Source organism: Equus przewalskii, chromosome X (genome assembly GCF_037783145.1).
Source record: "Equus przewalskii isolate Varuska chromosome X, EquPr2, whole genome shotgun sequence".
NCBI classification, from domain to species: Eukaryota; Metazoa; Chordata; class Mammalia; order Perissodactyla; family Equidae; genus Equus; species Equus przewalskii.
Window position 1 is genome coordinate 86,560,005 of NC_091863.1, and position 25,830 is coordinate 86,585,834.

At 45.3% G+C, this 25,830-nt stretch overlaps 1 protein-coding gene and 1 long non-coding RNA gene across 21 annotated transcripts in view; one reads left to right on the forward strand and one right to left on the reverse strand.

Moving 5' to 3' along the window:
* FRMPD3 (FERM and PDZ domain containing 3) overlaps positions 1–25,830 on the forward strand; it is a 126,586-nt gene that overhangs the window by 69,761 nt on the left and 30,995 nt on the right. For 9 of the 20 annotated variants that reach the window (XM_070605680.1, XM_070605689.1, XM_070605682.1 and 6 more), the window contains 5 exons: positions 2,263–2,308; positions 12,328–12,432; positions 16,913–17,020; positions 19,611–19,742; positions 21,188–21,307. In XM_070605680.1, coding sequence (XP_070461781.1) covers positions 2,263–2,308; positions 12,328–12,432; positions 16,913–17,020; positions 19,611–19,742; positions 21,188–21,307 — 511 coding nt within the window. Of the gene's footprint in view, positions 1–2,262; positions 2,309–12,327; positions 12,433–14,462; positions 14,527–16,912; positions 17,021–19,610; positions 19,743–21,187; positions 21,308–25,830 lie in introns of all 20 variants that reach the window. The other 11 variants (XM_070605691.1, XM_070605687.1, XM_070605684.1 and 8 more) reach the window with 3 other exon arrangements.
* LOC139081135 (uncharacterized) lies at positions 10,365–14,988 on the reverse strand. Its single transcript, XR_011536127.1, has 2 exons — positions 14,741–14,988; positions 10,365–12,885 (listed from the first exon to the last, which is right to left on the reverse strand). It is a non-coding gene; the product is annotated as an uncharacterized lncRNA (long non-coding RNA).

Genomic DNA, 25,830 nt, shown 5'->3' on the forward strand with positions numbered 1-25,830 from the left:
CAGACTCCCACCACCTGCACACACACACATACCACCTACAGGCCCTGTTGCATAGACTTGATGATAAGGAATGAGAGGATAGAGGTGAAGGCTCTAAATTCTATGGGCTAATCTCAGTTTGGGGGACGTTGTCTGTCTCCCCCCCGAATGGAACCATGTGCTGTCTCTCTCTCTCTGTCTTGTGTCGTCTGGTCCATGTTTGCCTCCATAATCTTCAACCCCTCTTGGTTTAGAGTGTTTTCATACACGGGTCTTTCTTGTTCTCCCAAGGCCCACCTGCCCCCAGTGCCCCTTCCTCCCCTTCAAAGTCAGATTCAGTGCTCTGTGTATGGAGCAGCACCCTCTTGCTAGCTCTGGAGGGGTTTGGGCTGCTCCCTCCTGAGTCCAGAGCAGGTCTTCCTTGACATGCTCTCCCTCCAGCTCAATATCTTGGAACGTGTCTGGTCCCTAAAGACCTTTAGTTTGTCTTTTCTTCGAGTTCAGTTGTCCATTGCATTCCTGCACCCTCCACTCTTCGCCCTCCACCACCACACCAATATGGGGTGAGTCCTTTCAACCCCATCAGGGCCAATTGGGGTTTTCTCAGCTTGGCCCCTTAGAAGTCTTTGCTTTACTTTTAGTGGCTATCTTCGCACCCTAGAACAAGGTAGCCCAATTTTGTGAGGGAGTGCAGAGCTCCTTCAAGGTCAAGGCAGCTCACTCATTTGATAACCTCAGGAGCTAGCGTATTATTCATTCATTCATTCATTCATCACGAATATTTATTATCAAATGTCTACTATGCACCAGGCACTGTTCTAGGCACTGAATATACAGCAATGAATAAGACAGACAAAAATCCCTGTGCATTGGAGTTTTACATTCTAATGGAAGGAGACACACCATAAGCAATAAACAGGATAAATAAGTAATTGTACAGTATACTAGAAGTTGGTGAATGTTATTGAAGAATAGAAAGTGGATCGAGGTAAAGAGGATCAGGAATGCTGGGCACAGAGAGCAGAGTGCAACTTTAAACAGCATAGCCAATGTTGGCCTCACTGAAGCTGACATCTAAACTCAGACTTGAAGGACATGAGGGTGTTGGAGAAAGAGAAGAGCCAGGGCAAAGGTCCTAAAGCAGGAGTGTGTGTGGCATGTTTGGGGAACAGAGGAGAAACCAGTGTGTGGAGCAGGGTAAGGAAGGGGGAGAGTTGTAGCCACTGTAAGGACTTTGGCTTTGTTCTGCGTGAAATGGGAAGACGAGGCAGGGACTGGAGCAGACAAGTCATGTAATCTGGCTTACACCATGCCCCTGCCCTGTTCAAGGGAAGGAAAGAGTTGTGTTCCAGGGAAAACACCATGGAAAAACCTGTCTTCCCAACTCTGGAGCTGCTTCATCCCTGGACTTCACCTCACCATATATAGGAAATGTTCCAAGGCCTTGGGCAAGGGGCCTTGACCTTTCTTGAACTACCTGGAACCAAGGCCATCTTGACCCTGCTTTTTGAATACCTTTGTTCCCATAAACATTTGAAAAAGGCCAGCAAGGAGAGAAGAAGCTCCTTCAAGGCAAACTCTTTCCATTTCTTTTAGTTCTTTTGAAGGATAATGTATTCCTGGGAGAGAATTTTCATACCTCACAGCCTGTTTGATCATTGGCATAATTCTTGTCGGAAGAGTTTCAAATTCTTCATCCTTTTGAATATTTGCTATCTGGAGAGTCTTGGCTTCCATCTGTTGCTCCCTGGCTCTCATTTTTTGGTCCTTCAATTAAAACAAATCTGCTGAGTATGAGTCATGATGACCAAATGACCTCCTTTGGGTTTTTCCTTTGAATTTCTCCTCTTGCTTAAATACCAAATTACCAATAATCATGGTACATGGTTCCCAGGACTCTGACTGTGAGCCCTTTGAGTTCCATAATTCAGGTCTTTAGTTTTCCTTGAGAATTTTCTAGTCTACAGATAAAATTGCTCCTAAGGTTTGGGGATTTTTATGGAGAGAATGTGAGAAGGAATATAAAAAGAAGACCTGAAAAATGACAAACTCAGAGATAATGGTAATACCATCCTCAGATGCCTATGTGAACCTATATGGATGGTTTATGTCGGCCACCACAAATGATGGAAGGCTAGGCAGCCATGCAGATGTTCAGATTGCCCTCTGTCCCAATCCGTATACCTGAATGCAGCCCAGGGGAAAATTCTGGTGTTGCTTCTTGTGCTAGATGAATACCTAGTACATGATACACTACTCTCCTGTTCCCTCTTCTCTCTGTAGGAGCGCTAAGGAATTCATCGTTCTTACAGTTCTGCACACTCATCAGGTGAGTGAGCCTCTTTGTCATCCACCCGTCCTCCTGACTGAGATGAGAGGACCCCACATTGGAAGTGACAGTGATGGGAGGGGGTGAGAGCAGAGACTAGGACCAACATGCCAACTAGCCAAGGATTTAGAAGTGAACTTAAAGCATACCTTCTGAATATCTTGTCTACTCTCCTGTCCAAAGCTTGAGGATTTTGAAGGGCTGTACAGTCCTATGTTTTGCCCTGTGCCTTCTGCTTTACCCCACTTAAGCTACTCACTGCCCTAGTTTCATACATAGTTTCTTCCTCTCTTTTGCTGTGCCCCATCAAAATTTACCTGTCCAGTGTCCAACTCCCACAAAGTCCTTGCAGATGGTGGGTGCTAGTCTTGTTCATTCATTCATACAGGTATTTGGCCTACAATGTATGAGACACACCGTTGTATGTGAGGGATTTAATATAAAGTTGCTGGGGAGATACAGTTGGACCAACAGTTCATCTTTGTCCTGGTACAGTCACTAACTGGCTATGTGACCTTGGATGGGTTAATTCCCTTTTCTGAACCTGTTTTCTCATCTGTGAATTGATAGGTTTAGACTAGAACAGTGTTTCCCAAACTTACCTGATCATAATAGTCACCAGGACTACTTACTAAAAGTGAAAATGTCCAGGCTTCTCTCCTAAGAGTTGGATTCAGAAGGCCCAGTGGCCATTACCAGGTTACAGCCTTATAGTAATCTTAACTCAAATGTACAAACCCAGGTACAAAACTTCCATGTGCTAAACTCAGAGCCCTCCTTCCACCTCCAGCCTAATTGTCCCTTCCCAGTGTCCCCAACACCGCCCTGCACCCCAGCACTCATGTCCCACCCCCATCCTATGGCCACAGGAGTGGTCACCTCTGTTGGGGGTGGGGGACATGAAATCAGGAGAGGCTTCACGGAGGAAACTGTACCTGAGATGGACCTTGAGGGATTGGGTAGGATTTCTCAGGCAGAGAAGGAAGGGAAGATTTTCCAGAGAGAGGTGACTTTTCTGTGCGAAGCTGGGGACAGTGCACAGGTGCGGGCATGAGCTCACAAGTCAGGGGGACAGTGTTCAAATCAACCTCTGGCACTAGCTTCTCCCCAGGGTCCCCAGCCCTCTTTTGTATCAGTGTGAACCTCACACGCACTCACGTTCACACATGCATATACACACTCACACATGCACATGCACACTCTCACATGCTCATTGGCAGCTAGGCCTTTCTTATTTGCAATTCTGTCTCGGGGCAGGCAAGCCCCGCCTCTCAGTGAGTGTTACCAATAGGCCCCTCCCTCCCGCCCTGACTGCTTATGTGCAGTTACCTTGTGGGCAGCAAGCAGTCAGTCCCCACTCCCCAATCTCCTGTTGTGAAAATAACCACCAGTTCTCCCCTAAAAACACGCTTGTTGTGTGGTTAGAATTTACCTCTCTGATCAGAGACCCATTGTGGGTCACTCTGTTAATCAGGTCTCCTCAAATGTCACCTCCTTGTGGAAGCCTTCCTCAACTACCCTTTCTAAGATAGCATCTACCTGTCACTCTCTCCTGCTTATTTTTTCCATTAGAACTGAAATATTATATTTTTTAACTTTTTGTTTTGAAATAATTGTAGATTTATAGGAAGTTGCAAAGCTCGTACAGAGACATCCCTGTGTACCATTTACCCTGTTTCTCCCAATGGTTATGTCTTACGTAACTACAGTGCCATACTAAAACCAGGATATCGACATAAGTACAATGTGTGCGTATGGTTCAATGTCAGTCTGTCACATGCGTGGGTTTGTGTATCCACCAGCACAGTCAAGATACTGGACAGTTCTAGCTCTAAAAGGACCCCTCATAGTTCCCTTTTATAGCCACACCCACCCCCTCCCCACCCCCAATCCCTGTCAACCACTAACCTATTCTTCATTTCTGTAATTTCATCATTTCAAGAAAATACAAATGGAATAATATAGTATATAACCTTTTTGGGATTGGCTTTTTTCACTCAGCATAGAGGCCTTGAGATTCATCCAAGTTGTTACGTTTATCAATAGTTTGTTCCTTTTTATTGCTGAGTGGTATTCCATGATATTCCATGGTGTGGATGTACCACAGTTTCTTTAGTCATCCAACCATTGAAGGACATCTGGGTTGTTTCCAGGTTTTGACTAGTACAAATAAAGCTACTATAAACGTTCATGTACAGATTTTTTTGTGAGTGTTAAGTTTCCATTTCTCTGGGACAGATGCCCAAAGGTACAATTGGTCATATATTAAATGTACGTGTAGTTTATTACGAAACTGCCAGACTATTTTCGAGAGTGGCTGTACCATTTTACCTTCCCATGAAATATTATACTTATATATATTTGTTGTCTATCTCCCTCATTAGAATGTCAGCTCCATGAGAGTGGAGACAGTTTTTTTCACTGCTGTATCCCCAGCGCCTGGAACAGCACCTGGCTTGATAAATATTTTGTTGAAGGAATGAAGGAAACCCAACTTCCAGCCATCATAGCAACCTAAACTAAACTCAAGTTCCAAACTTACATGCAGAATGAAGAGCCTAATACGTCCCCCGTCTCTGTCCCATCTCTCATCCCAGTGCCCCCAATACCCCTTTGCCCCCAGTTCTGATGCCTCCATATGTCCCATCGCATGGCCTCTTTGCTATGGCCAGGCTGCTTTCCTTCTCCTCCTTGTACACTTCTTAGTTCTTACTGCCCTGCAGACTTTTGTCCTTGTACTAGTCCGCATCTCATCTAATGTGTCTGTTTCCTTTGAGACCTGGTTTGAGACTCATGTCTTCCACACGACTTTGCCTGACTAACCTCAGTGAGAGTTTCTAGTTCATTCACTCTTTCCTCAAACATTTTTGGAATACCTACTATTCTAGGTGCTCTTCCAGGTTGGGAATATAGCAGTGCACAGGACTGATGTGGTTCCCAGCCTCACAGAGCCTAGCTTCTAGTTCTTGGGCTTGTGCTCTCTAATCCCTTGGAGCTTAGAAGTGGGTGAGCACATACACCACACCAGGGTGATAGTCAAAACAATTAATAACCTGTACAGTAGGGGCTATCTGATCAGAATGTAAGCCAGCCATAGACACTGGAGCAGAGTCTTGAAGGCCTCCTAACTGTGCCAGGTATTAACCCTTTAGTTGATCATTTGTGAAGAGGTCCTAGGGGAGAGGTCAGGTGGCACCCAGGAAGCTTAGGGCAGTGGTTACTTACCAATCAGTGTTAAAGAATCCTTCAATATTTTACAACAGGTGTGGCCGTACTAGTGCATCCCCACTGAATGTCAGCCTTGCATACACATGCAGTCAATTCTCGTTATTCACAGATTCTGTATTTTCAAATTTGCCTACTCCCTAAAATTTATTTGTAACCCCCAAATCAATACTCAGGTGCTTTCTTGGTCATTTACAGACACACGCAGCACATGAAAAATTTGAGTCTCTGAATGTACATGTTCTCAGCTGAGGTCAACAAGGCGATGCTCTGTCTTCTTGTTTCAGCTGTCATATAGAGGTGTCCAGAAGATGGAGATGGTAGGGGACAGTGCATTGTAGTGCAAGAAGCTCCAGCCCTGGGGACAGTTGGATGGGATTTGAATCCCAACTCTGGCACCTGTTAGTGGGGTGGCCTCACGCAGGTCACTTAACAGTTCAGAACCTCCTTTTCTCCTGGTGAAAGAAAGAAAATAGAATCCACCAGGATGACTTGTTTTTAGAATTTAAGATTATGATCTATATGAGATACACACACATACACACACAGATTTCCACTAAGAACGACTGTTTAGTATTCATTAGTTCAGTGTTTGAGGTGACTTTATAGACCATAACTACCATGAATAACAAAAATCAACAGAGAGAATCTTCTTTCTTAAGCTATAGTGAAAGATTCTTGAAGAGTTCCAGTAAATGTTCACTGTTATAGCCCCTGCATCACAGAACATAGTACTGCATCCACGGCAGCCTCTTGGCATCTCATGGGTACATGGAGACTGCTGCCTCTTAGCAAACTCTTGTCATGTTCAAGCTTGATTATCACTTCTTCCCAGAGACAATTTACCGAGAGGCAGGATGTGGCCCAAGAATCTGTATTTTTAATAAGAGCCACAAGTAATTCTGATGTTCACTAGAATTTGGGAAATATGGGATCAGACAATCTCTAAGGCTCCTGCCACCTCTTCCATTCCATGGCTGATAATGGTCTAATACAGTGGTTTTCAACCCTGGTTATACATCAGAACCACCTGAGAAGCTCTTAAAAATGTTGATAGTCATGCTCTAGCCCTGATCAATTGACTTAGGAGCTCTGGGGATAGAGCCCAGGTATTGGTCTTTTGAAAAGGCTCCCCAAATTATTCTGATATGTAGCCAAGGTACATATCGGGAACTAATATGTAGTCTCTTTAAAATGACATTTTCCTTTATATAGAGTGACTCTTAACTATAGCAGATCATTGGGAGGTATTTTGGGCAGTCACAGGGTCCTTTCCCAGGGCCCCTCAAACCCTGCTGCATAGATCGCCACTTATTAAGCCTATATGTATGTAAGGGTGTTCCTTCATCTTTGAGTGACCAACTGTTCTCTATGAATGACTGAATGTGTATTAATTTGGGTACCCTTAGACCTTGGCACACAGTATGTCCTCAATAAATATTCTAAAGTAAATAAGGTACTGGATTATGACCCACAATGGCTCTGGAAAAGCAATCAGTCTCTTCAAATGAAATCCTAGTTTGCTGGTTCTGAAAACTTAGCCTGTACCCAAAGACCCTGTATCTCCTCTGCTTGGAGCCACTTGCCCAGAAAAAAAGCCAAAATAATGGGAACCACTGCAAAAGGACTGTTTCTCCACTGAGTTTTTTGAGGTACAGTGCTTGGTAGACGGTAGGACTTAAACCAAATATGCTGAATTGATGAACTAATTTGTTATTAACCTTAGCAATCAACTAGTATCTTTTATTCTGTGTCTCCTTTGTGCTTGGTGCTAAGGGGAGACACAGTAATATAAAACGTCATCTCTTCTTTTACAGCCTGGTTGAGGAGATGAGCTATGGCAGTGTGGATTAACGAGTACTATAGGAAATGCAGGGAGGGGAATGAATGGAGGAGTTGGGGAAGGATTCAGGACCAAGATAGAATCTGAGCTGTGCTTTAGAGATGCCATTTAGCTGAGCAAAAGGGACACCGGGGGACCTGAAGTGCAAGGATGGCAAAGAGATGGCATGAGGTGAGCACAAAAGAGAAGAAGCCCAGTGTATCCATGGAGCTGTAGGCAGAACCACCCAACTAGGTGATAGATGGGGAATGAGAGTCATATGTGGCTTGCCGTGGGAAGCAGGGGAGCTTGGAAGCTGGGGAGATGACATATTCACCTCTAGGCAGTCCCAAGTGAAAGAAGGAGGGCCCCTGGGTCCCTTATCAGTGGGACCATGAAATCAGGATGGCCTTCCATTGTCCCAGGCTCCCACAATGGTTGCTATGGGAATTTCTTATAAGTAGACTCAGGTGTCAAAGACAATGAGCCAGCAGAAAGAAGAATCAGGAGGCTGTCAAAGCTTCAGGAACCTGAGCTCCATCCTCTTAAAATCTTTTCACACTTATCAAAGTGGGGCCCTATCGTCCACTAAAATGTTTGGCCATTTACCTGACTTTGGCCAAGACATGAGTGAACACAACCCTGAAATCTGTACTAATAGAGACACCAAATTAAAATAATGGTCAAAGAATCACCAGCTGCTGAATTCGGTCCTGAGGGAGAGACAGGCTCTCTCCTCTATTGCTTATTCCACCGAGCTGCTGGCTTCATATGTGCTTCAAGGGGCTTGCAGTGGCCCCGGAGGTATTAGCAATTCTAGTCCACTATTTCAAGCCAAAATTCATTTTAGCCAGAAAGGGTGCCCGTTGCAAAATGAGACTCCCAGCTGCTTGGAGGAAAAATGGGTCAGTGAAAAGCTCAGATGGCCCAGCTTTAAGGTACTCAATTAATCTTTGCTTAATAGATTAGGACATTTTCAACAATATAAATTCCTGGGCCCTACCCTCTCAGAGATTCTGACTTTTTAAGTCTGGTGTGAGCCTAGAAATCTGTGTTTTAACAAGCAATCCCCAGTGACTCTTATCATCAAGAAAGTTTTGGACTAAAACAGTGGGTAGGTGCGTGTTAATGAGTTAGTGCAGGGGTTGGCAAACGTTTTCTGTAAAGGGCCATATAGTAAATAATTTAGATTTTTGTAGGCCATATGTGATATCACAAAAGCGGCTATAGGCAATACATAAATGAAGATCATGGCTATGTTCCAATAAAGCTTTAATAAAAAAAAACAGGTGGTGGGCAGGATTTGGCGCATGCAGACCCATAGTCTGCTGGCCCCTGAATTGTGTGCGTCACTCCTCCCTGGTACCATATTCACATTTTGACCAGGGCCTTCCCAATTCTCAATATTTTAATTCAAATGAATGACCCTAGTATTAAGAACTCCAGGCTCCATAGCTGAGCTTTGAAGATGCTTTGGGATAGGGCAACCTTTGAGAGCCCCTTATATCATACTGTAAGGAAGGTATCACCTGTGTCGAAACATAAGGCTAGACAGGACTCTGTGACATGTAGCAGAGACCAGCTGGCAATGAGTGAGTCACTATCAGTGATCAAGGCTGAAGACCAAGAATAGGATGGAGTCTTAGAGACCAACAGGACATGGGTCAATGAAGAATGAGGCACAAACAAGCTGAAAATAGCCCTACAACAGATACCGGAAATGATTATAATCTCTGAAAACAGTGGCAATTCCGCTTGCTCCTTCGTGATTTTGCTCTTATAAGTATCTGAATCTTTTATCTGTAGTGGTATCTCTAGGACAGGATCTAATCTTGGACTTTTGGTAGGGAGAGCAAGGTGGCTTTTCCCTCCTCATAGGTGAATACATGGAAGGATACCAGTTGAGGTTCAAATCCATTCAGTAGGACCAAGGTAGAAGCAGAACCAGTGGAGGAAAGATCAGGAATGGACTTCCAGCTTCAGCCTGCTATGGGGAACAGTCGCTAATTCAAGATTCAGGAAACCTGGGTTCTAGTTTCGGCTCTGCTACCAAATTATTTTGACACTTTGAGTAAACCATATCCTCTTCCTGGGCCTCTGTTTCACGTGTAAAAATGAAGGGTGGACTACATGGCCCATTCAGGTCTCTAGAAATGCGTCGTTCCACACTGTGCATGGGTCATCCAATGACAGATGATCACAGAGAAAGGAGAGGGTGACTGTCAGGTAGAACAGAGATTTCACCTGCCTCGTGTCTATGGCACCTCTGGTGAAAGTTTGGACTGCAGTGGAGATGGAGTCAAGCAGAGCTGCCTGAACATAGCTACAGATCTTTCTGTCTGCCCCTTCCCTTTGCTCCTGCCGCAGCCTGCTGCGCCTGCCCAGGATTTGAGCACCAAGCTGTGCAACACACAAAGGCATTTCTCAACTCCCGTGAACAATCAATACTGTAATCACTTTCTGCAACGATCTCCAGCCCTGGATTTCATCGTGTTATATTGTCTGCTGCCATCAAATTGTCCCTGTGGCTCAGGATGAGAAGTCTAAGGTTCCTTTAACTCACTGGTTCCCAACCGCAGCTGCATTTTGAAATCATCTGGAGCTTAAACAATACAGAGACCTGGGCCCCATCCCCAGGAATTTGATGTAATTGATCTGAGATGGGGCCTGGGCATCGGGATTTTTAAAAGCTCCTCCAGTGTTTCTGCCGTATGCCCGGGGACCGACACCTACTGCCTGAGTTTCTGCTGGACTCGGGTAGAACAGGTGGCTTTTTGCACTCTGCCCTCTGTAGGGAATGAAATTGCTGGCTCCAGAACAGAACACAGCTGGGACCAGGGCCCAAGACCTGATAAGGACGTTTGTTTCTGGTGTGTCTTTATCTTAGGGCCCTGCCCTCCTGTGGCTGATCTGGTGAATGAATCTCAACCACAGTGTTAATGGCAGAAAATAGCATAATGTATTGCCCTCCCAGCTGGCAGGGGCCTTCAAGGCCTTAACACAAAGGAATTCTTTTTTTTTTTTAAGATTTTATTTTTCACTTTTTCTCCCCAAAGCCCCCCGGTACATAGTTGTATATTCTTCGTTGTGGGTCCTTCTAGTTGTGGCATGTGGGACGCCGCCTCAGCGTGGTTTGATGAGCAGTGCCATGTCGGTGCCCAAGATTCGAACCAACGAAACACTGGGCCGCCTGCAGCGGAGCACACGAACTTAACCACTCGGCCACGGGGCCGGCCCCAACACAAAGGAATTCTTGATTGCAGAACTCGCAGGCTCCATAGCAAGGCTAGTGGGGGAGGTGGTTTGAAGGGATCCCAAACCCGATTTCCCCCCTAGTCTTCCTCATCTCAGTAAATGGTAACTTCAGTCATCCAATTGACTCCTCTCTTTTTCTCACCTCCCACATCCAATCCATCAACATATCGTCTTAGTCCTATCTTCAGAGTATATCTGGAATTCACTCACTTTTCATCATCTCCATTATTACCATCCTAGCCAAATCCTCCATCATATTTTATCTGTATTATTGCAGTAGACTCCTAATTGGTCCCCCTACTTTGGCCATCACCCTCCTGAACTCTTTTCCACATAGCAGCCAGAGGTGTCCTTTTAAAAATGCAAGTCAGACCCTGTCTGCTCAAAACTCTCCAGTTGAGTAAAATCCAAAATACTTGCCACAGCTCACAAGGCCCTACGTGACCCACTGCCCCGCTACCTCTCTGAGTACAGCCCCTCGGGCTCCTCCCGCCGTCATTCTGCTCTGGCCACACTGGGCTTCCTTGCTGCTCCTCATGCACCCCAATCCTACTCCCCTCTCAGAGCCTTTATTGTTTTTTTCTGCCTGGAAGGCTCTTTCTCCAGGTATCCTCATGGCTGTCTCTCTGTCACTTCCTTCAAGTCTCTGCCTAAATGTCACCTCCTCGGAGAGGTCTACCCTGCCCATCCTGTCTTAAAGAACACCCCCATCACTGCCACCCTCACCCGCTCGTTCTCTCATGTGATCCCTTACCCTGCTAAATTTGTCCTCATAAGTCCTTATTTGCTGCCTAAGAGATATTTGTTTATTGTCTGTCTATCCCTGCTAGAATGGACGCTCCTTGAGGTGAGGAAGTTTTGTCTGTCTTGTTTGCTGCTGAATCCCTCATCACTTAGAACAGTGTCTGGCACATAGTGGGCCCTCCCCAAATTTGTCACATGAATGAGTAAGTGCCCCTGAAGACATGAGGGTGCCCCTCACCAGGACTCCCATTTCCTTAAATCCAAGGAGCACCCAGGAAAGACTTAGTTTCCAGCATCTGCTAACCATTCATCCTGCTGAATTTGTGGGAGAGTTTTCAAGAACTAGAGAACCCAGCCGATTCTTTGGGTGTTTCTTATAGAATTGGATGAACAAAGTGGTGGAGAGCCCAGGACTAGAATGTCAGGACACCGGGGTAAAATCCGCAACGCGTCTATTCCTCAATAGTGTAGAAATTGTGGATAAATCATTTTGGAGTGCTAGGCTTCCTCTCTCCCACATCTAAAATAATATTTTCTATGAGCCTCCTTCTGAGGGGCAGGGCATATCTGTGAGATGAATAAGATCATTTCTACAAATCCTTTGAGATACTTGTATTCAGATGTAATAAAAACCACCATTTAGGTATATCTCACATTAAGAAAACCAAATATATAAAAATTCAGTGTATGTTATTACTAAAGCATTTTCGCAAACTCCCCTAGGCCTAGAGCATTAATAATAGGATGCAATTTACCCAAATTTGATTCATGCCCAGCTTTTTCAGAACATACCAATCATACAAGGAAGCACTTAGCACATTGCCTTGCACCTAGTATGCAATCAATACTTATTTATTGACTTATTGATCAGTAAGGCAAAGTGTACCTGTACTGAGACATCTTAACTCCCACATGGCAAAGGTCAGGTTTCTCCCAGGGATGGAGAACTCACCAGCCCTCTGTTCTTTTCCAGTCCCCCAAATCTGCCTTCATCAGTGCTGCGAAGAAGGCCAAGCTGAGATCCAATCCCGTGAAGGTCCGATTTTCTGAGCAGGTGGCAGTTGGAGAAACAGATGCAGTAAGTGCAACTTCAGCTCCCTTTCCTTGGCCCTTGGCCAGAATCAGCCTGCCATTGGAGGTCTCCCTCTGGAGTAGTTGCTCATCTGCTGCTCCCCAGAGTGGACAGCATTAAGAAGGGGTTGGAGGGGGACCTCAGGGCTCTGGGTGGGTAATGAGGGGTGTGTGGCGTCCAGAGAGGCCCTGGGCATTGTGGGGAGGAGGAATACATATCAATTCACTCAGGATCCTCGTGGTGCTTAGAGAAATTTCCATCTTTAGCACAGTAGCTTACACTCAGAACAAGTGCTCCATAGACATCTTTTGGCTACTTGATAGAAGCAGGAAGGAAATAGTGGTTTTCTGAAGATCTGGAAAAAGAGTGGCTGGTGAAATTGAGCCCTCTTCACGTTGAAGTGATCCTGCACCTCCATGTCTTGACTGAAGAAGACCGTGCACTGAAGGGTGAAGCAGCCTAGGGAAAATGATACAGACTCTCATTAAGTCGCAAAGCTTTTATTAGGCACCTGCTGTGTTCCCAGCACCACAAGGGATGCAAAATAAAGACCTATTCCCCATCACTGGATACCTCACAGTCATGTTGGCAGGACAGATGGTTCAGATTGAGAAGGTATAGAATCCATCACTGGATGGTATGGTTTCAAGGAACAGGTGATGCTTGGCAGCTCATGCCATATAGCTGCCAATTTGGGGGGTCATGGCCAGCCCACAGTTTTCTCACTGCTTTGTGTGGTTTACATGAGCTGAGCTGTCTGCTCTAGATAAGCAAGTGAGAAGAGGTAGGTGGAGAGCAGAAAGATGTGTCTTAAGCATTCATGGATTATGGCCCAGAATCTCCCAGGAATCTGCGGAAGTTGGCGATATCCCGTGGAGGTAGGGGTAGGGTGAGGATAGCCAAGTTAACAGGCATTTGTGTGCTTTTGCAGGCTCTTGCAGGCTGGGCTCTCCGGAGGCACAGCTGCAGTTGAGAGGAGCTAGCAGGTCCAGCCTGAGGGGGACATCAGTGGAGTGCCAGGCTCTTCCCTAGTTCTTTGAGGCAGAGCCACTCAGAAGAGATAGAGGACACAGGTGTCTTCCATCTCTATTTCCCTGACTCTCATCCCCACACTCAGCCCAGGCCTTCCTCCATCCTTGTTTGAGGAAGGCAGTGAAGCCCAAGGGACTACAGGGCCTCACTGGGTAAGCAATCTAAATAATTGGTGATTGAATTTCGTGTCAGTCCTAGCAGACGAGGTTGAAGAGAAGCTGGGGTGGTGACAGAGAGAAAAGGGAGCAGTATGGAGTCCCTGCAGATCAGGGTCAAGCAGACCCTGAGGTCCAAGTCACTAAGGGGACATTTGTGTCCTGAGCCCTTGAAACCCAGAGGAAAGTGTGACTTGAATTTATAAAGTACAGACAGGTGCAACCTATCTCATCTCAGTATTACAGAGTAGAGTAGTCCCCCTTACCTACAGGGGATGTGTTCCAAGACCCCCAGTGGATGCCTGATACCATGGATAGTACCAAACCTCATATAGACCATGTTTTTTCCTATGCATACATACCTATGATAAAGTTTCATTTATAATTTAGCCACAGTAAGAGATTAACAACAATAATGATAAAATAGAACAATTATAACAATATACTGTCATAAAAGTAACCATAGATTTTAGCAACTGCAGCATACAATTTTTTTCTTATTAAGTCTAGAACTATCACCTTTTCATTTAAAAAAAGGCACTTTAAGGGCTTCTCTTTGGCATATCCGAATTGCCAGCATCACTACCCCTGTGCTTTGGGGCCATTAGTAAGTAAATTAAGGGTTACTTGAACACAAGCACTGCGATATCATGACAGTGGATCTGATAACTGAGACCACTACTGAGTGACTAACAGGCAGGTAGTGTGTACACTGTGGATACGCTGGACAAAGGGATAATTCATGTGCCAGGTGGGACAGTGCGAGATTTCAGCACACTACTCAGAACAGCGCACAACTTAAAACTTATGAATTGTTTATTTCTGGAATTTTCCATTTAATATTTTCAGACCACAGTTGACCACGGGTAACTGAAACCGCAGGAAGTGAAACCGTGAATAAGAGGGGACTACGGTAGTCAACCAAAGCCAGGCCACCCAGTGAAGAACTCCCTCCCTTCCCCCTCTTCCCCCCTCCTTTTTTCTCCCCTCTTTTTCTCTCCCTTCCCCACTCTCCTCTGCCTCCACCACGACTCTCCTCGCTATACTTCACAACTAACCACAGGTGGAATCAAGCCCCTACTCCAGACCAATCTGAATGTAAATGCCCCAGAGTAGCTAGGACCCACCTGGGGTTACTTCTGTTGCTCCTGGACAGGCTACCAGGCGTGCTGTGAGGCTCTGGTCTGGGAGGGAGACAAGCATCAATCTTCCCACTCTATCTGTGCTCAGGAAGTTACCTGATAACAAAACAGCATCCCCCCTCACAACCGCCACCAGTGTGGACCATAGCAGCCTCACCATTGGTTGCGACCGGGGGGAATCCAGGCCCAGGTGACTCCAAGGCTGTCCTATCATCACTTTCCCTTTGTGTTTCAGGGCTTTTTAAGCAGCCAGAGCAAAAATAAATCCTGTGGGTGTTCCTTGCCGACTCTATTTTTAAACAAAATCAATTAAGTAATTATCTGAGTCCAACTGAGTGTGCTAAATAAAACCTACCACTGCTGAGCATCACCAGCCTGGGGACAGGGGCCTCTGGGCTTGGCAGGAGCGAGGCATCTTGGGATTAGGGAGAGAACCAGGGGGTCACACTCTTTCAACTTTATATCCCCTCACTTCCCACCATGGCTTGACTCCTAGCTCCCCACTCCTGCTAGCCACACTTTGACCCAGGAGGACTTGCTTGTTCATGCTTTCATACTTTGTCTATGACAGTCCCTAGATCTGGACTGTTCTCTTCTGGCCTTTCTAATAGTCCACACCGACCGTCTCCTTCAAAATCAAAATCCAGTTCGCCTCATATAGGAAATTAACAAGTTTATCTTATACTTGTTGGTTTGTTTTGGTTTTATAATTGTTCTCTGGTGGATTTACACATGTGTGTGAGGTCATCACAACAAGAGTGTAGGACTAGACCTGGGTCCTCTGTTTCTGGCATAGTACTCATGGGGCTTAGTCCAGTGCTGGGCCTAGAGTAGAGGCTCAGTGAATGCCCACTGAATTAAGGAATCTGGCCATCTTATGCAGCTTTTCATTTCCTATAGAACTGATAATGTTGGCCCAGGGAAATGGTTGGATTCTCCTGATGAGTCTAATCATTCAAGGAAGCACATATTAAGCACCTACTGCTCATATATTAAGCAGCCATTTATTAAGCACCAACTGTGAGCCAGGAACTCTGCTTTATGTCGGGACTACAACGATTGAATAGAACATGGTCATTGTACTCTGAGTTCACCATTTGATTGTGAAAGACAAACATCTTCAAAAATATGATAAGAGCACTGAGAGAGGTGTCTGCAAGTTGCTGTAGGAACACATGGGAACACCAGGTCCAAGTACCTGACGATATTGAACATGCCTTTGCAGAATTCATATTTAAGCTGGGTTTTGAAAGATGAGTGAGTAAGAGTTTGCCAAGGAGGGGAAGAGGAAGGCAGAGGGAACAGTCTTTATTTCACAGATATTTATTGAGAACTTAGCATGCACCACTCTATAAATAAAAAAAGTGCCTGGGCCAGGAAAACTTTTGCTAAGGAGTTATCAGGTGTCAAAAATGGGCTTTGCCAGTGATTCTCAATTAGAGTCAGTGGTGCCTACTCTCAGAGAGCTTTTGGAAGTGCCTGAGGGTGTTTTGGGTCATCCCATCAATTTGGCATGCTGTTGGCAGTTAGTGTCTCAGGGTCACAGATGCTAAGCGTCCTGCAGGAAGTGGAGACAGTCCGTGAATGACAAATTGTCAGAGGTCTACAGGCATGAAAGAGCAGCGTGGGTATCTGGAATAGCAAGACATGACTCTGGAGAAGTAGGCAGGGGCCAGGCCAGGAAGGACCTAGGATGCTATGAGGGAGGGGGAATGGTAGAGCAAAGGTACGGATGTGGAGGTGATCTCCATGTGCGAAGGGCCTGGTGGAAAGGGAGGCGACAGGAGATAAGAGCAAGTGAGTGAGGCGGGCTCCTGAGGAGGCCTTCTGTCAGCCCTTCAGTATGTGGTGGTCTCTATGGGCCAAGCACTGCTCTAAGCTCTGGAGCTTTAAGCCACAGTGGAATGAAGGTGTGCTGTGACATCAAATGAAGGGTGAACTTTTGATGTGACCTAATATCTTCGAGGAGAATTTGGTTCTGGTCTCCACGTAACGTTATCATTGATCTTCTCTTTCCTCTGTCTCTTTGTCCTTCTGTACCTTTGGCTCCCTGTCTCCTTCCCTTGCTCCTCGCTCTTCCTTTCTACATCCCTCCTTTGGCTTCCCTCCTCCTTCTAAATGAGCCCCTCTCCTTGTCCTCTCCCTGCCTGTTCACAGAAAATGATGAAGAAAGAAGCTCTTCTTCTCATCCCCAATGTCCTGAAGGTTTTCTTAGAAAATGGGCAGATCAAGTCATTCACGTTTGATGGCCGGACCACTGTCAAGGTACATATAGAGTCTCCTCTCTCAGGTCAGCATTACCCTCTCTAGATCACACACAGCTGCTGGTCTTCAGGTTCCTGAGTCTGCACACAGCTGCTTGCTGCTGGAGCAAGGTGGCCTTTGAGCTCCTGCTCAAAACACACAATCCTCGGATCAGGATGGTGGGGGAAATTTGTGTGCCCAGCTGTGTGCTAGTGATTGTAAATGCGAGTGTGTGTGCATGTGCATGCATCTACTTGTGAACTGCTTTGTGTCCCTGTTATGCTGGGTCCTTCAAGACTCTTGGGAGCTGAGGAATGTGAAGATCGTTAAACAATTTATAAAGCAAAAGTGATTTATATTGATACAATAACACCTATGCAAGTTTACACGCAGAAATCAACAAACACAATCTCTCAGGGGATTAGCTTAGCCGTGTCTTGCTTTTTAAATAACAACGAGATCTCAAGCTCTGAACCAAGATTTGAAAAGTCAGGCAGCAGTCCCTTTGGCTATTCCTTTCACAGGAAGAGCAGTTACTGAGCTGTGATTCTTAATGGCTCAGCCAGGCATCTAAAAGTTGTAGTGATTCCCTTAGTCCTGAGGAGGAGAGGCGATGATATGGTTAACCCCCAGGTTCAACTCTGGTCTGGGACAGAAATAGCCACTCATGCTTCTTCTGGACTCTTTCCAGAAAGAGAATGCTATCCCCAGATTGAATGTTTCCATGCAACCAATGCTGCCCAGTGTTCAGAATTGGCCTTGCCAGTGGTTCTCAGCTCGGCTCAGCACTGCCCCCTCCCAGATGGCTTTTGGGAATGTCTGAGGGTATTTTGGGTCATCCCCACTGTTTGGCATGCCACTGCCATTTAGTGTCTCAGGGTCAGGGAGGCTAAGTGTCTTGCGGGGAGTGGGACAGTCCGTGAATGATGAAGAATTGTCCTGCCCAAAGTGCCAGTAGCACCCGAGTTGCAAATCAGTGTGTCTAACCCGTGTTGATTGAACTGAGTTTCTTTGGAAGGCTTAGGCCTGGGTGGGTATCCTAGGGGGACCTAGGACCAAAACACACTCCTTAGGGTGCCCTGGGATGGTCTCTTGGCTATTGAAGGTCTCAGTTTATAGGAGAGGCATTGGAAATGGAACAAGGCCACCCAGGGATGTCCAAATGCCCCTCCTCCAGATGTGGATATGTCTCCGTATCAGAATCCTCCTTGGTTTGTATTCATGGGTTGGTATGCCCACTGTAGATCTGTCTCCACACTGGAGAATTCACTCCTCTCTTTCCCCTTGGAGGCTTCTTTGAGCGTTCTCCTACTTCACAATGTCACCACCATTGTTGCTTCCAGGTAGCCCCAGCCTTCCAGGAAGCCCCAGCCTTCCAGGACAGCAATGTCCCCTGGCTTGAGATCTCACCCTGACTTCAGGGGGGTGCACTGACTGTTCATTGGAACTTGGACAGGCTTCCAAGCCACTTGTCTCAGAGAGGTACCTGGGTGAATTGACAGCCTTGGCATGGGGCCCTTACACTTGTAACGCCAGTTGGCAATCGCCAGCTTGGCCGTCCACGATCCCAGTGCAGCCGAACTGCAAAGAAAACCTCATTTGTCCCTGCCAGAGTTCCAGCAACACTGGCGCCTCTGTGACTACTTGGATAATACAAAGAGATACTCTCAACTACCCACCAGTTTCCAGCCTAACATTTGAATGGCTAAGCGTCTTTTTAATGTTCACTGAGGGGGTTGTTTGGCAAGCCTGGCTGTAAGGGAGCTTCTCATTCCCAAGCCTGCCTCTTTGCAGCCCTTGGGGGCTGAGTGATGCTGATTCCATGAACACACACACACTGGAGCCCAGTGTACGCTGAAGTCACAGCAAATAGGCGGCACAAGTCTCAAAACTGACATTTGGGCAGCCCCCATGGATATGTTTCCAGACACCCTAATATTAAAAGTAGGGCAGCAGAGCAGACGGAGCCCAGAAGTAGTCAGATTTATGACTGTACACAAGACATGTGACATAGTTCCTTTGCCTGGACACATTTTTCAAGTTGCTAAATTGATCATCTCTAAAAGCCATCTACGATCAAAAATGAACATTCTGCCAGTAACTCAAGTCATTTGATTTAGATTATGAATCCAGAAATAGTCTACTTTTCAAGTACACAATTGTGGCTTTTGCTTTTGTTAATTGCTAAGTTGATGGACAAACCAGAATGAACATTGTGACTCATAGAAGAAGGTGAGAGAAGAACTAGTACAGTGCCTGGCACTTAGTAAGCACTTAGGAAATAATTTGCCAAATGGAAGGAGAGAGGGTGGGCTGTGACCTTCTTTTGCCATATGCCTGGTCAGGCCAAGTTCAGAAACACCCTCCTCCACCCCTTGCTCCTTTTGTGTTCCCCAGGGCCCAGGCCTCTGAACAGCACTGATGGGTCACTCTCCTTATCCTGGAGCACAGTGCCTGGGCCACCATAAAGGCCAGTGTCTCCTTATCAGCCTCAGCCTTCTACCCCCGGTCTATCTTTCTTGATATTCAGTCTCCCTCTCCCATGTTTGGTGTTTAGAGTAGCTTAGAGCTGGAATGGATCTCCCTGTCAAGGCTCTTCTTTCTTCCACAGGATGTGATGGTGACGTTACAGGACCGTCTTTCCCTGAGGTACATTGAGCACTTTGCTCTTGTCCTGGAGTATGCCGGGCCAGAACAGAACCACAAGTTCCTGCTTCTCCAGGACAAGCAGCCCCTGGCTTATGTAAGTAACTCCTTTGTCCTGGCTTGATACCTTTGCATGTGGCCTCTACTAGAGAAGAGGACTCCAGGCACTCTCTTTCTAGAAAATTCATAATAATATGCTCCACCAGTTCCCAGAAGTCACAGTTCTCAATCAAGCTCTGTTCTACCCACCTCCAGAGGGCTTTTGGCACCATCCCTTGTGACCTAAAATGGGCATGAAGATTGCTAGTCTTGGTCTCTATTGGGAAAAGTGTGGGGTAGTGATTCACTGTGAAGCTCCCAGAATGCTGAGTAGAAGAACAGTGTCAACTCTCCTGCCTCCTGGAAGCCCTGCCTGCTAGACTTTTCTGCCTCCGAGAGGAAGCTTGGCCCTCAGATGAAGGCTGTCATGTGGAAGGGTCAGCGAGTGGAGTCTAGTGAGACTAGTGAGGCTGGACAAGTACGGGCTTGGAATGGGTTGAGTGGAGCCAAGAATGGGCAGCATGTCACCCACATCAACTTCCAAGGCAGAGTAGGAGAAAGCGTCTTATCATCCTCGCCTTTGCCATGTGGAAAAAGGCTGGGGAATCCAGGATTGCTGGATAGTTAGTCGTCACCAAGAGTGAAGCACCCAGAAGAGTCAGAGAAGCAACCAGGGTCAATCAACATTCCGGGGAGGGAGGAGAGGAGTTGGAGAGGGACAGTTAGGGAGCAGTGTCTAATAGAAGTGAAACAAAAACCAAAATCAGACACAAAAAAATGAAAGGATTTTAGGAAAGAAAAATTCTTCAACTTTACCTCTCAGCCAAATGCCATCCAGAGACTCACAGGTTCCCATGAAGAGAAGGTTGTAGGTGTCCTTCCTGGAGGGAGGCCTGAATACCTCCTCGCCCCTCAAGAAGACTTTTGGATTCAATTAGTCTCTTGTTCCAAATTGGATTTTAAACTTTTTTATTACCAAAAAATCCCCAACATACACCAAAGTAGAAGGAATTGTATAATGAACTCTCATTACCCATGCCAGCTTCAGCAGTTACTGAAATATTGCCAACTTGTTTCAGCTATACCTCCAAAAGAGATTTTAAATCTTTGATTTGGCTTCTAATCAGCAACTTACTCTGCTTGAAGCTGAGCCCCTCTGCAAGGTAAAGGCATTAGCCCCACAGAAAGAAAAGAGTCAGAGAACTTCCCAGGGGCCCTCTCTTCCTACGTAGTGTCTTGGGCCTTAGATTGTTCATAAAAGGCCATGTCCTGGATAAATGATATGAAAATTCTAGTCTCTTTGGGTCAAAAGGGCCGAAAGACCTGGCTCCTCATTACTTTCCCCCAAGGGTAACTAGAATCAGCCAGGCGGGAGACAGAGTGGGAAATAGCACCCTAGCTCTTCCCTAAGCCCCGCCTTGAAGAGCCCCCAAGCTGGTTCCCACCACCCTAGCCATTGATCCCAGATCTCTTTTCCTCACACCCCTCATCCCTGCGATTCAGGTGGTGCAGCGGACACACTATCAGGGAATGAAATGCCTCTTCCGGATAAGCTTCTTTCCCAAAGACCCTGTGGAGCTGTTGCGTCGGGATCCCGCTGCTTTCGAGTACCTGTATATCCAGGTAGAGTCTGGCTTGGGGATACACAGACAGACAGACCAATGGACAAACAAGCAGGCAGGCTGTTCTGCCATCACAATGAAGTCACTATGTAAGTTTTCCCAACCTCCAGGTAGCTCTGAAGGCCCTTTCCCTTTCTGCTACCATCGTAGACCAGGGCCAAGTTGGTTGGCCTGGTGACCTGAGCTGGCTGTGGCTCAAGGTCCTGTCTGTTTGTCAGGACAGATCTCATCAGTTTTCAGGAGCAAGCAACCTCATTAACTCTGGCACCATTACTGGATCCCCAGGTTTAACAAGCCGATTTGGGTAACAGGGGGTCCTAACCCCCAATGCCCAGATCCAGTAAGGAGATGATTCCCTATTTAATTCATCCAGAAACATTTGCTGAGTACTTATTCTGGGCCAGGACCTGTGCTAGGTGCTGGCAATCAAGGTGAACAAAGAACTGTCCTGGCTTTCTAGAGCTCCTAGATTGATATGTGCCCAGGTAAATATAAGACAGTGTGACAGGCACTATGTTGATGGCATTGTGCAGTAGGGGCACCCAGGAAGCAGTTTGTGAACTCTCCAAGGGAGGGGCATGGTGAAGGCTTCACAGAGGAAGTGATAGATGCACACTCTTAGCCTTAAAGGATAAGTGGACGTTTGCTGTGTGCAGAGATGGAGTGGAGGGGGCACATTCTAGGCAAAGGGACTTGCGTCTTCAAAGCCTTGGTGGCATGAAACAGCATGCGATGATGAGAGAACTATGAATAACTTACTTTGGATGGAGGACAGAATGTGAAGTAAGGAGCAGTAGGAAATGGAATAGGGGAGACCGGAAGCAGATGGTAAAGGGCCTGATAGGTCACGGCAAGCACAGGCTTTAAACTGATTTAGGCTGGGCAGCAATTCTCAAAGTGTGGTCCCTGGAACAGCAGCATCAGCATCAACCAGGAGCTTTTTAGAGATGAAAATTCTTGGGCCCCAGTCCAGTCCTACTGAATCAGAAACTCTGGAGGTGAGGCCCAGCAATCTGTGTTTTAGCAAGCCCTCCAGAGGCTTCTGATGCTTGATGGTGTGTGGGAGCCACTGCTTTAGGGCAGTGTGTCTTGACCCTAGCTGCATGTGAGAATTATCTGAGAAGCTTTGAAGAAAATGGTCTGCCCCACCCAAGACCAAATAAATCAAAATCTGTATGGGCGGGGTCCAAATATTGATATTTTAAAAATTTCTCAAGGGATTCTAATGCACAGCCAAGGTAAAGAAATTCTGCTGTAGTATGGGGGCCCAGAAATGTTGAAAGGTGAATAGCCTACTCAGATGAGTGATTTCAAAAGATCACATAGTGCCGAGGAAACACACCTGCTAGAGAGCTACTGCAGTTACCCCCAAGAGAAATGATGGGGGCCGGAACCATGGCTGTGATGGTGGTGGTGGGATGGGATTCAAGAGATATTTAAAAAGTAGAATTGATAGGCTTTGACTCAATGAGTGTCTGGGAAAAGTGGTATCATTCCCAAAGTTAGGGAACACAGGTAGTAGAATAGGTTTGGGAAAAGATGAGTTCACTTTGAGACATGTTGAGTTTTAGGTGCCCATAGGACATACAGAGTGCTTGATGAAAGGGAAAAAACCTCAAAACTCATCTCTGATGATGTCTCTGATAGAGATACCTGGAGATGAGCTATGAGATGTTGTGGTTGTCCTTTCTGCCCCTTCTAAAATGTTAACATTTCTCAAACAGCCTCGGGTTCCTTTATCAGCACTCTAGGGGGCAATGAGTTGTGGTTCTTCTATGAATTTTATAAGTTTAGTTCTCATTTTCTTTGCCCTAAATTTCTTCATTCAGGCCTCCAGAGATCATCTTGGTTCAAATATTTTGGAATTTGGTGACAAGACCATGTCCACCCTCTCTCTCCCCTTCGTGATGATATGGACTTCAGCTGTATTCCTTCTTGTTTCTATTAAACAGATTTATTGGGGTCTAATTGACACAGAGCAAACTGCACATATTGAAAATGACAATTTGATAAGTTTTGATATATGTTTATACCCATGAAGCCGTCACCCACAATCAAGATATTGACCATATTCAACACCTCCAAAAGTGTCCTCAGGCTCCTTTGTAATTTGTTCCCTCTATCCCCAGGCAACCACTGACCTGTTTTCTGTCACTATAGATTACTTTGCATTTTCTAGAGTTTTATATAAATGAAATAATACTGTATGGAAACTCATTTTGGTCTGGCTTCTTTCACTCAGCATAATCATTTTGAGATTCATCCATGTTGTTGTGTGTGTCAGTAGTTCATTCCTTTTTATTGCTGGGTAGTATTCCATGGTATGGATGTATCAGTATTTGTTTATCAGTTCACCTGCTGATGGACATTTGGGTTATTCCCCGGTTTTGACTACTATGAATAAAGCTTCTATGAACATTCATGTACAAGTCTTTGTTTGACATATACTTTCTTTTCTCTTGGGTAAATACCTAAGAATGGAATGATTTGGTCATATGGTAGATCTGTCTTTCTTTAATTTCTTAAAGAAACTCCAATACTGTTTTCTAAAGTGGCTGTACCATTTGACATTCCCACTAGCCACGTATGAAAGTCCCAGTTTCTCCACATCCTTGTCAATACCTGGTATTGTCAGTATCGTTTTTTATTTTAGTCATTCTAATAGTGTACAGTGGTAGCTCATTGTGGTTTTCATTTGCATTTCCCTAATGACTAATGATGTTGAACATCTTTGCATATGCCTATTTGCCATCATGCATCTTTTTTGGTGAAGTGTCTGTTGAAATCTTTTAGCCACTTTTTTATTGGGGTGGTTTGCTTTCTTATTATTGAGTTTTGAGAGTTATTTATATATTCTGGATACAAGTTTTTTGTTGGATATGTTATTTGCAATTATTTTCTCCCAGTCTCTGGCTTGTCTTTTCAGTTTCTAAACAGTGTCTTTCACAGAGCAAAAGTTTGAATTTTGATGAAGTCTAATTTGTCAATTTGTTTTTTTATGGATTGTGCTTATGGTGTCCTATCTAAGAAATCTTTGCATAACCCAAGTTCACAAAGATTTTTCTCCTATTTTCCAGAAGTTTTATCATTTTAGGTTTCACATTTAGGTCTTTGATCCATTTCGAGTTGACTTTTGTATATGGCACAAGGTATCAATCAAAGTTCATTTTTTTTTTTGCATATGGATATCCAATTGTTCCAGCACCATTTGGGTTTTTATTTTTATTTTTTTTTTTGAGGAAGATTAGCCCTGAGCTAACTGCTGCCAATCCTCCTCCTTTTGCTGAGGAAGACTGGCCCTGAGCTAACATCTGCACCCATCTTCCTCTACTTTATATGTGGGACGCCTACCACAGCAGGGCTTTCCAAGTGGTGCCATGTCCGCACCCGGGATCCAAATCGGTGAACCCAGGGCCGCTGAGAAGCAGAACGTGTGAACTTAACCGCTGTGCCACCGGGCCGGCCCCTAGCACCATTTGTTGAAAAGACTATCCCTTCTCCACTGAATTGCCTTTGAATCTTTGTCAAGAATCAGTTGTCTATATATGTGTAGGTCTTTTCTGAACTCTATTCTATTCCATTGATCTACTTATCTGTCTCTATGCCAAAATCACACTCTTGATTATAATAGCTTTATAATAAGTCTTAAAATCAGGTAGTGCTTGTCCTCCATCTTTGTTCTTCTTTTTCAAAGTTGTTTTGGCCTTTCTAGGTCCTTTGCATTTTCATGTGAGTTTTAGAATTAGCTTGTCAATTTATACCAAAAATCTACTGTGATTCTGATTGGGATTGTGTTGAATCTACAAATCAATTTTGGGAGAACTGACATCTTAATAATATTGAGCCTTCCAACTCATAAAGAGAGTATTTGTCTACATTTATTTAGGTCATTAATTTTTCTCAACAGTGTTTTCTATTTTCAGTGTACAGTTTTTTCACACATTTTGACAAATTTATCCCTAATTACTTCATATTTTTGGTGCTATTGTAAATGGTTTTGACTTTTAATTTCAGTTTCTGATTGTCTGTTACAACCATGTGGAAATACGTTTTTGTATATGATCTTATATCCTGCAACCTTGCTAACTCAGTTCTAGTAGTTTATTTGTAGATTCCATTGCATTTTCTACATAGATGATCATTGATGAAGCATTCCTTTTCCACTCTCTCCTATTCTGTAGTGATACCACTATAGCTCCCTAGTACCATAGCTCATCCTGGTTTCACCTCAACACAATGGGCAACTGGTCTAACCAAGGTTGACTCATTGATAGCTGGAATTCTGACCTTCAGGGTTTGGGAGTTATCATACCCTTGGCCAGTAGTCCAGGGAACCCCTTTTAGGATAGAGAAGACTGACTCATCCCTGCTTTTGACTTTCAGACCCCAAGGAACAGAATATCTGCCCAATCCCTGCAATCCATCTCTCACCCTGTGCTTCTGGGCCAGAACGCTATAGAGAGCCCCTCCCAATGTCTGCTTTCCTTTGTTTCCATCTGAGCTAGTAGAGGAGCCTCATGTGGC